The sequence below is a fragment of the Gossypium raimondii genome, chromosome 4, assembly GCF_025698545.1.
Source record: "Gossypium raimondii isolate GPD5lz chromosome 4, ASM2569854v1, whole genome shotgun sequence".
Classification (NCBI taxonomy): domain Eukaryota; kingdom Viridiplantae; phylum Streptophyta; class Magnoliopsida; order Malvales; family Malvaceae; genus Gossypium; species Gossypium raimondii.
In genome coordinates this window covers 691513-703119 of record NC_068568.1, presented here as the reverse complement: position 1 = coordinate 703119, position 11607 = coordinate 691513, and the positions used below count along the sequence as shown (strand labels likewise).

Genomic DNA, 11607 nt, shown 5'->3' with positions numbered 1-11607 from the left:
TCTAATGGTTTTGCATTTCCATGGCTACTGTTTTATTAATATTTAAGTTTTGAGTTAACATATTTAATAAACCTATAATACAATCGGTTAATGTGGGTGGCATGACAGAAGCAAATCAAAGATTTGTTGGAAGAAATTGAGAATGATCAAGTGGCATAGGAACCAGTTCGTCACTTTCACTTACCAAGTGTTTCTATAAAAAGATTGGAGGCTATAAGAAATACTCATTTAATAGTGGCAGCACTTATAGCCACCATCACCTTCGCAGCGGTAATAACTGTTCCTGGTGGTTTGGAGAGTGAAAAGGGGTCAAAGCAAGGTAATCCCTTTTTGATTCATGAGGCAGCCTTTAAAGCATTTGTTGTAAATTGGCCTTTATTTTCTCTGTTTCTGCCTGTTGGGATTTGGAGAATGATAGATGAAGGTTAACAGAGCTTGAGCAACAATGCTGTATGTTTGCTGGTGAAATAAACAGAATCGGGCTTGGGAACAAAGAAAATGAAAAACAAGAAAAGAGAGTTTTGGATGAAATTTTGAAAATGATTTCATTAACATTGATTGAAGGCACAAAGCCAATACATAAACCAGACATTTAGCCGGTCAAATCAAAACAAATTGTCACCTAACATACCTACTATCACTAAGTAACATTGGAACTTATGAAAACATTGCTTGCACACATAGGTATACTGATTTATCAATCTATCAGTACCTAATTACATCAAAACAATATCAATTTACTTCAAATCTGACTAAATTACAAAGCGATATTTAAGGTAACAAAACGAAATGAAATACAATAGCAGTAATGTGCTTCAGCAGCTGCATGCATACTTCATGTGTTGTAAGTGCGGCTTGATCTGCTTGTTCATACTTTATGTGCTGTAAATGCGGTATCCAGGCCAACTTCAACACTCCTCCTTGGCTTGCATGCTGCATACTCCCATTTTAGCTCTCAAATGCACGAACCTTGAACACTAATGGGCTTTGTTAAGATATCAGCAAGTTGTTCTTTAGAACTGCAATGAATTAGCTTCACTTCTTGAGCTTGCTCCATCTCTCTAACAAAGTGAAATTTGATCTTGAAGTGTTTCATTCTTCCATGGAATACTGAATTCTTTGCAATTGCAACAGCAGATTGGTTGTCACAATTGATCTCTGTCGCTTCCCTTGGTGTAGATTCAAGTCAGCCATGATTTTTCTTATCCAAATGGCTTGATTGACAGCAATAGCAGCTGCTACATATTCTGCTTCAGTAGTTGATTGAGCAACAACATTTTGCTTCTTCGAATTCCAGCAAAAAATGGCTTATCCAAAAGTAAAAACATACCTTGATGTACTCTTCATGTTATCTATCGATCCAACCCAATCACTATCAGCATAACCAACCACTTTCGTATTTTTAGCTTTGCTAAATAGCATTCCATAGCTCAATGTACCTTTGATGTACCTGAGAACTCTTTTGGTAGGTTGAAAGTGATTTTCATTGCAGCAATGCATGAATCTAGATAGCAGACTCACAATAAACATGATGTCTGGTCTAGTGGCAGTAAGATATCGCAAACAACCTACCAAGCTCCTATAGACAGATTCACTAACCTGCTCAAAGTCACCTTGGCTCGATAGTTTCTCTCTAATGGCAACTTGTGTGTTTGATGCCTTACAATTTTGCATGGAGAATTTGTTCAGAATCTTGGAGACAAAAGCCTTCTGACTTAGGAAGATTCCATGTTGTGTTTGAGTCGCTTCCATACCAAGGAAGTAAGACATTTGCCCCAAATCTGACATCTCGAACATGTGTTCCATCTTGGCTTTGAAATCAGCTAGCATTTCATGATCTCCTCCAGTTACTAGCAGGTTATCAACGTATAGGAACACTATTAGTTGAGTTTCACTACCTTGCTTCTTCACATACAAGGTAGGTTCACTGATGCTTCTTTCAAATCCAAGGCTAGCTAGGTAGCCATCGATCCTGCTATACCAAACTCTTGGTGCTTGTTTCAAACAATACAAGGCTTTCTTCAGTTTGTACACCTTGTCCTCTTCACCTGCCACTTTAAAACCTTCAGGTTGCTCAACATAGATTTTTTCATCAAGAAACCCATTGAGGAATGCTAATTTTACATCAAGCTGATGAATTTTCCACTGCATTTGTGCTGCTAAGGCAATTAGCAGCCTTATGGTGTCAAGCCTAGCTACTGGTGCAAAGGTTTCAAAGTAGTCAATGCCGTACTTTTGGCTGAACCTTTTTACAACCAGCCTTGCTTTTAGTTTGCTCAAGCTTCCATCAGCATTGTGCTTGGCTCGAAACACCCATTTCACCCTAATAACCTTTCTATTTGCTGGTCTCTCAACTAGCAGCCAAGTCTGATTATTTTCAGTCATTCTGATTTCATCAGCCATTGCCTATTTCCAGCCTTGTTGAGCTTCAACTTCTTCGAAGCAGCTTGGTTCAACTGCTGCCACTTGAGCTATTTCATAAATCGCAGCTAATGGTCTAGTGCCCCTGACTGGTTCATTATCAATGTCCATTTCAAGGCCATTTTGATCAGCTTTAGTCTGATCTGTCAGTAAATCTTCAAAGACTGCCTCTGGTTCATTCTTCTCTCAATTCCAACTTGAATTCTCATCAAAGACTACATCTTTGCTCACAAGCACTTTGTTGCATGAAGGATCTAGGATTCTGTAGCCTTTCTTCATACTGCTATATCCCATCAGGATGCCAGGTTAGGATGCAGTGGTTTTCTTATGATTGAACTCGCATTGAGTTTCATAGTTCACTTCTCTTTTATTTCCATCTTTACAGATAATCCACCAAGTTAGGATGCAGACTCGGCATACAGAGGACTCGACTCGGATTTTATTTATTAAAATATTTTGGATTTATTATTCAAAATTTTTCGTTATTCAGGAACTATAATATCTTATTTAAATCATGGCATGAGACTTAGGTTTTTGTTTAATTTATCATGTATGACATATAATATAATTTAATATATTATTTTTAATTAATTAAGCATGAAATATGATTTTAATAAAATTAAGTTGAAAATCATTTTTCCATTGCTAAATTATAGTTTAGTATTGAGTTGTAAATAAATCAGAAAATTTAACTAATTTTCAATCTCATGTGTTATACTGAAAATAAGCTAAGTTTTCCATATTTTAATTTGGTCATTTTTTAAACCTTGATTGCTATTGGGCTATTTCAGTGGCCGATATAATCTCTCAAATTTAGATCTAATGTATAGGCTGAGTTGAAGAGGTTACAACAAGATGCAAGATTAATGTTGTTTTGTTTGAAGTATAAAATTAGTAAAACACATAGCAAGGATAACATTGTTGGAGATTATGGTATGCTAAAATGTTGAAGTAGGGAATTTGACAAAGGAAAGAGATGACACCTCAACAGTTTATGATGCACTTCGATATGAGTCATCACGAGAAATATCAGTGTGAAAAGGTGTGTGTATTTCTATGACCAAGAGCTATGGTTTTATTAACATATATATATATATATATATATAATAGACCTACATTACAATAGAATCGGCTAATGTGGGTGGCATGCCATAAGCAAATTGAAGAATTGTTGAAAGATATTGCACTTGAAGAAGTAGCCAAGTTACCATTTTTTCACATTCCCTTATTAACTGTCTCAGCAGAAAGCTTGGAGAAGACAGGAGATATTCATTTAGTAGTGGCGGCATTTATAGCCACTGTGGCATTCGTAGCAACCATAACTGTTCCAAGTGATTTCAAGGGTGAAAAAAGGTCAGAGCGGGGAACTCCTTTTCTAATTTACGAGGCAGCCTTTAAAGCATTTGTTATGCATTGGCCTTTATTCTCTTTGTTTTTGCCCTCTCCATCCACTTTGGAATTTTGGATCCTCTTTTATCAAAAATAAATTATTGAGATATTAATATAATTTTATATTAAACCCAGTTCATGTCTAATGTCCTTGGTGACTGCTTTCCACATAGGTGGTTATGTGATTTTAAAACCTTCTCATAGACTTGCATATTGTTTCATCTGCCCTGCCTTTTTTGTTCAATTCTTCTCCTTCTTTGCCAAGTATTTTCTTTACAGTTTCCTTAAACCCAAATTTCACCGTAAAAAACTCCTCCTTTATTGACCTGACCTCTAACCAGAGATTTTCGTTTTGTTTAAAGTAAAATTATAAAGTTAATAAAGCACAAAGCAAGAATAGTACTTAGGGCAGCATCGCCTTGACCACAAAGAGCTGTTCACCCCATTTTCTTCCCTTCTTTTTCTTCAATTCTTCTTCTTTGCCAAGTGTTTTCTTTACAGTTTCCTTAAACCCAAATTTCACCATAAAACCTCCTACTTTATTGACCTGACCTCTAACCCTGTATATTACTATTACTAAAGTGTTCAAGTATGAAACTATATATATATAGTTGTAGGTGACTTGAATGGAGGATATGCAAGCAACAAACAAATAGGTATGGCATTTGGTAAATTTCTTAATTTGCAGTTTTTTTTTTTCTTGAGCTTGGGATGTTTCAAGATAATTAATTAAATTTTGTTTGGTGTTATATCCAGGTAGAAATAGATCAACAAAAATGGGACCTCAGGAGCCTGAAGAGAACATCAGTCACATGGATGCTTCGCTCTATAAGGCAGCAGCAGAAGGCAACATTGAAGTATTCAATAATAAGCAGGGACTTCAACTTGAGTCGCTAAAGACCCCAAACCATGACAACGTCCTCCATGTTAACTTGGCAACCCAGGAGACTGCCGCCTGGCTTTTAAACAGATTTCACTCATGCGATCCGGTTATGAGTTTTTTCATTACTATGATAAAAAGAGAAAAAAGATCAGATTTTATCGAACAAATTCTCAGCAAGTGTCCGTCACTGCTACTCCAAACGAATGCTAAAGGTCAAACTCCTTTACACGTTGCAGCAAGGAATGGACATTCTGCTATTGTGAAACTTCTAATCAAGTTTTGCGCAAAAGCTAGAGATGGAGATTTAGAGAAGCTGGGAATGGATCAAGTAAATGCAGTGAGGGAGATGCTGAGGATTACGGATCAGGAATCCAACATGGCTTTACACGAAGCAGCACGTTGTGGCAATGTTGAAGTGGCGAAAGCATTGTTGGAGTTTGAAGACCCTGAATTTCCGTATTCTGCCAACAAAAAACAGGAGACTCCACTTTACATAGCAGCTAGGAGGAGAGGATCTGGGCGCTTGTTGACTCTATTATTAGATAAATTCAAATCAACTGCTCATGGCGGCCCTCACGGTAGAACAGCTTTGCATGCAGCAGCTATGGCTGGTGATGCAGGTATGTTGTTGAGTTAGTTCCATTTTTTCTTTTTTTGAAATAAATAGAGAACAGGTCTATTGATTTTTTTTTTTTTTTTTGCTTGGATTTAGAGGCAATAAAGGTAATATTAAATAAGAAGGGAAATTTGACAAAGGAAAGAGATGAAGATGGACACACCCCTCTCCATTATGCTGCACACCTTGGTAATAGATTGTCAGTTGTGAAAGAACTGTTAAAAAGGGATGTAACAGCTGCCTATATAGGTGATAAAATGAGGGGGATGGCACCCCTTCTTATGGCAGCGAGGCAAGGTCATCTTTTAACAGTTTCAAAGATTCTCTCTTTATGTCCAGATTGTTGTGAAAAAGTGGACAACAAAAGTTTGAATGTACTTCATTATCTGGCTTTTAGAGGCTCTCCCTCTCCATTTGGGAATTCTGTTTTCAAGAGTGGTCATATTGAGATTGTATACGGATCAGTCAAAACTCTAATGGAGTTGGAAGGTGCCTTTGGAATGACACCTCAAGATGTTGATAATGCAGTTCGATCTCAGAAACATCATCATAAACAGGTAGTTGTGTGTACATATTACATTTCTATAGCTATGTTTTTATTAATATTTAAAATTTTGAATTAACATATTTAATAAATCTACAATACAATGGGCTAACGTGGCGGCATGGCAGAAGCAAATCAAAGAATTGTTGGAAGAAATTGAGAATGATCAAGTGGCGGAGGAACCAGTTCATCACTTTACCGTACGAAATAATTCTATAGAAAGTTTGGAGAAGACAGGAAATGCTCATTTAGTAGCTGCAGCACTTATAGCCACCGTCGCATTTGCAGCAGCAATAACTGTTCCTGGTGGTTTGGAGAGTGAAAAAGGGTCAAATCGAGGCACTCCCATTTTGATTCAAGAGGCAGCCTTTAAAGCATTTGTTGTAACAAATGCAATGGCCTTTATTTTCTCTGTTTCTGCCCTCACCACCTACTTTGGGGTTCTGGATCATCTTTTTACACGATTTATTTTTTGGCGTGAAGCAATAATTTTAAATCGAACTTGGTCTGTTTCTATGCTCCTTAACTATGCAACGCTTGCAATGGTAATTGCTTTCAGCACGGGTAGTTATGTGGTCTTAAAACCTTCCCACGAACTTGCCATTGTTTCATATCTCATATGCCCTGCCTTTTTACTTTGTAAGTGGACAGCTTTGTTTGTAATTTTGAGTCATTCAATACATATTTAAAATATAAATATGATAATATTACTTTATGGATTATTACAATGTTGTTTCAATTATTATAAATTCAAAAATATTTTATTTCCTTTTAATAGTTTTTCAAATATTAAATATATAACGCAAAATATATCTATATATATATATATTTTTGTTTCTCATGAAAATAGATATCAATCATGCTTTTCAAGTTTTCATTATTGAAAACAAAATTTTATTTCTAGTTATCAAACTTGATTTTAAATTTTCAAAAATAGAAAATAAAATATTTTCAGAAACCTAACAAAGCTTAACTTTTTTTTTTGTTAATATACCATTTGGTATTTGAGTTAGTTTTATTGTTCAATTTGATAATTAATTTCGCTTCAATATTTAATTTGATATCTAAACCAAATGGTTTCATAAGGCCTAATAAATATTTGACAGGTCTACTCTAAAAAATAGACGTGGGTATTCTAATTGAGACAAAAAAAAAAGAAGAAGCTCAAGTATTAAATTGAACTTTTTAAAGTTAAACTCGGATACTTAACTATGACAAAAAGAAACTCAAGTATCAAAGTAAAAAATTAAGTACAAAATTGAACATTCAAACCAAATTCATATACAAAATTATAAAAATAATCTTTTAATACTAAATTAAAATTTGAAGTGAAATTCAAGTATCAAATAATATATTAACTCTTCTTTTCTCTTAGATCCTCACCTTGAAAAAAGCTAATTAAGGTTATTTGTTTTACATTTACAACTTAAAATTTTCATATAAATAGATTCTGTATTTATAAAATTTATTTTATTAAAGATTAAATAAGATTTAAATGGTGTGTTGTTCTAAAGTTCACAAATTTTATTTAAAATAATTACATAAAAGTAATAAAAATTCAAAATTTCACACCAACAATATAAAGTTAAAAAATCACACATAAAAAATAGCATTGCTAAAGATTCTGCTTTACTAAATTGTTTAAGTAAGGAATTATACATGCCATGGTGCTTTCTTTGTACCAATGATCTCTTTGGATGGGTGATGTGTTTATTTACGATTAGTATAAAAATAACAATGTAATACCTCAAATCCGGTCTAGACGTTATGACCGAATAGGACTACAAGAGTTCATCCATCCAATCACACCAATATGTGGCGGTGTGCCACTCATAAATATGTAGCTGAGCTTCCATATAGAAATTTGCTCTAGTCGCCATATATTTGCGGTAAAAACTGTCATATAACACTTCCTCTATTTTATCATAACCCAACTCAATGCATATGTAAAATCACGTTAACATTCATACATATAATATAGATCGTATGGCATGCATGCATAAATAGATATTATACAAAGCATAACACAACACATAACTTATACAGATCATAACAGATTGAGATTATGCTGCACACAGAGGTTGCAATTTTGTCGTGGAAGAACTGTTAAAAAGGGATGTATCAGCTGCCTATGTAAGTGACAAAAAGAGGGGGATGACACCCCTTCTTATGGCAGCCAAGCAAGGTTATCTTTTAACAGTTTCAAAGATTCTCTCTTTTATGTCCAGATTGTTGTGAAAAAGTCGACAACAAAGGTTTGAATTTACTTCATTATCAGGCTTTTAGAGTGTCATCTTTTCAAGCTTGGTGGTATTGGGATTGCATATGGATCGGTCAGAAATTTAATGGAGTTGGAAGGTGCCTTTGGAATGACACCTCAAGAAGTTTATAATGCACTTCAATATGAGAAACATCATCATAAACAGGTTTATAATCAATGATTTTTTTATATCTCATCCGCACTTCATTTTGGTGGCCTCCTCCACATGGATGGTTAAAGTTTAATGTGTGTGGGATTGCTAAAGAAGATAGAGCAGGTTGTCGAGGTGTCTTGAGAGATAAGGAGGGTGTCGCAAGAGCATTATTTTCTGGTTCAGTAGCAGCAAATGATGCCGATGTGGCTGAGATTGGTGCGGTGAAGATTGCTCTGTAAGTATTTTTTAGCTATGAACTGGAAGATTAATGATTCTTTATTTATTGAACTTGGTTCATTGGTGGTGTTTTCTTGGTGTGCTAACAAGGTAATGAGACCATGGTCTCTTCAAGCAATTTTTGCAGGTATTGAAAATGACATGTTAAAGGCCGGAAATGTTGTATTCTCATTGGCGGATAAGAAAGGTAACGAGATGGCATCTTCCTTGGCAATTGCAGGTTATAATCGGGTGAAAATGTTTAAAGCTTGGTGATGAATTTTTGTTTTGTTGCATTCATAGGTTTATTAGAGTTGGAATGCGTTTTAATTTTGATTGCTGTAATACTGAAATTTTTGTTGTTGTTCTGTTCGTCTTTGACAACAGTACAGCTCGAATGGAGCCAAAAAAAAAAAAAAAAGGGAATGTTACATCTTTGAATAAGCATTACTTTAATTTTCAGTTATAATTAAAAATTAGTTTGACAAATCATTGAAAAATATGAGAATTTTAAGTTTAAGAAAAACACAAAGTTTTATTTAAAAGTGGGAAGTCGTCCTCAACTTTTCTAGTTAGCTGCGATTAGACACATTTAAAATCAAAATTCTTTTTTAAAAAGATAAAATTGAGTTTACAATATAAATCCAAACAAAAATGTTTAGGTTAATTAGAGAATTTGCTATCTGAAAGGAAGATTTTAGCACCCTCATGACGCCAAAAATTAATTCCTTGTTAAATATGTGTTGTCTACATTCGTAAATTAAAACTCATATCTTGGTTTTGATTATGATCCAATTTTTGATAAATTAAAATAAATATTAAATGAGTGAATCAATTTTTAATAGCAAAACAAAGATAATGATCAAGATGTAGCATTTTCAAAATTCAGGGCCCTTTTGAGATTTTCCATTTATTTTCATCATGTTTAAAAGAGAAAAGTTATAAATTTTGAAGTCAGTAGCCCAATATTTATTAAGCCCAAATCAAATTTTAAAATTGTGAAATTGCATTTAATAGAAAGCAATAACATTTCAAAAGCTAATAAATATTAACAAAAATCGGATCCGATATCAACAACATAAAATTTGATATTATCATGTAAGCAGCTATTTTTAAATATTTAATATTTTAGTCAATATTTTTGTTAAAAAATCAATTTGATTGCTTTTGAAAGGTTTATGGCTAAATTCGAGTCCTTTTTAAAAGATTGATGACCAAATTTAGCTCAAGAAAAGAATAAGGGTTAAATTTAACTCAAAAAAGAATAAGGGCCAAATTGATAAAAAAATTTACATAAATACTACGAGCTAATTTTATCATTATGCCTAATGAAAATTAAGTTGTATACTTTTATGATAGTAAAAAAAATGTAATTTCATCATTTTAATAGCTTAAATCTTTATAATATTTAAAAGATTAAATCAAATATTTATAATTTTTAGAAGGTCAAAATGTAATTTTATCATTATTAATTTAAAATTTTGTAAATTATAGATAGGTTAAAAAGAGAGACCTATTGTCCCCTTGGCTCCACCCCTAAACCCATACGTTTTCATCCAACTTTGAAAGTCCTTTCAAGCTTTCCAATCTATTATATTTGATGTCTCAACGATCCTAACTCTCGACCAAATAATCTTTTTCACTATTTTTAAACTAATATACTTAGGATTGAGGTAGAATAAGGACATGGTGAACTCCAAAAGTAAATTAATTTTTAAATGGATTTAAGACTAATTCATTTTGTGTCAAGTCTACAGTATTATTAGTTCATATTAACACATCTCTGTCTTCACTTGAAAGTTAATCTTACTCCGGCGCAATCAAGACAAATTATCTCTCATTATTAGATTTTAGACAACGTATAAATCTCTTTCTCTTCGTAATTCTATAGATTACAAGTCATGTATTTAAATTATCGACTAATGGAAATTGTCTTTTGCATACAAAACTAAATTTGTGATGCAACTCCGAATTAATTTAACATAGGAAAAGAAGGGAGTGCGGCTTCCATGCAGCAACGACCAAAGCCAAAGAGAAGGCGTGCTGCCTAATTTCTTGCCCTTCTCATCCACACAATTTCTTGACTTTTCTTGTGTTTCTCATCCACACAATTATTTTATATTTTAGTAACACATTTTGATTTTGTTTCCCTTGTAAATATTTAAAATATATAAATCTAAGTATTTACATGTTTGATAAATAAATTGTTTGTATAAAAAAAGTGAATTTTAAATTATGTCATAATAGTTACAATATTAATGGTTTGCGAAATTTAATTAAAATTAAAATTCGTTTATATAATTAAACAAATTAAAGTTAATACATGATTTTGATTTTTATTTCTTTGCATTTTCGTGAAAAAAGTATTGACTTCACCAAAAAGAGCTGGAGAGCTCATTTTCTTCCATTCTTCTCCTTCTTTGCAGTTTCCTTAAACCCGAATTTCACCATAAAAAACTCCTAAAAATGATGGATTAGGTGCATCTACTTTTCAACAATTGTTAGTATTTTAACCATCTTTATTAACTTTGTTTTAGGGACATTTGCTTTCCTTTTCGTTTCAATTAAGTCATCATATGATAATAACATTTAATGTAAGTTATACAAATAGCCATTTAATTATTAGCACATTATTATTTTGGTCACTCGTGTTTAAAAAGTTTAATTTAGTCACTAATATTATGGACAATTGATATTTTTGTCATTCCTCGTTCAATTATTAATAGAATGTTGATGCAACTTTTTATTGGCATATTAATAAATTTAGCTTTTCAATCTCTATAAATTTTATTAATTTGATCTTAATTCTAAAAATAAATTTAACCCTTAACTTTACAAATTATGTTAATTTAATCTTGATTCTTAAAATTTTAAAAATAAAATATATATTTAAAAGTTTTTTATAAAATACATATACAAAATTATAAAATGCATACAAAAATATAAAAATATTTATAAATAAATGAATACTAATTTTTTTCTTCAAAGAAATCCTTCAAAGAAAATCTAGGGTTTAGTCTGAATGAGTCAATATTAACTAACATGACCAAAATTTAGTCTGTAACAGTTTTCTGAGCTACCAAACACCGTCTTAGAATAAAAAAGAGCATAGGGCAGCATTAAC

General features: G+C 32.7%; 1 protein-coding gene across 1 annotated transcript; it reads left to right on the top strand.

Moving 5' to 3' along the window:
• Nucleotides 1-5414: 5414 nt before the first annotated feature.
• LOC105779168 (ankyrin repeat-containing protein NPR4) lies at nt 5415-8759 on the top strand. Its single transcript, XM_052629860.1, has 5 exons — nt 5415-5866; nt 5982-6508; nt 8132-8279; nt 8354-8488; nt 8595-8759. The coding sequence occupies exons 1-5, from the start codon at nt 5567-5569 to the stop codon at nt 8757-8759; spliced, it is 1275 nt and encodes a 424-aa protein (XP_052485820.1). The 5' UTR covers nt 5415-5566.
• The last annotated feature ends 2848 nt before the right edge of the window (nt 8760-11607 follow it).

What these genes read in the sequence shown, in the direction of transcription:
- LOC105779168 (XM_052629860.1), top strand. Translation starts at nt 5,567, where the DNA reads ATGAGGGGGATGGCACCCCTTCTTATGGCAGCGAGGCAAGGTCATCTT. An exon ending in AGAAACATCATCATAAACAG is followed by an intron (nt 5,867 to 5,981) that starts GTAGTTGTGTGT and finishes GCGGCATGGCAG; the next exon opens with AAGCAAATCAAAGAATTGTT. An exon ending in CTTTGTAAGTGGACAGCTTT is followed by an intron (nt 6,509 to 8,131) that starts GTTTGTAATTTT and finishes CTTCATTATCAG; the next exon opens with GCTTTTAGAGTGTCATCTTT.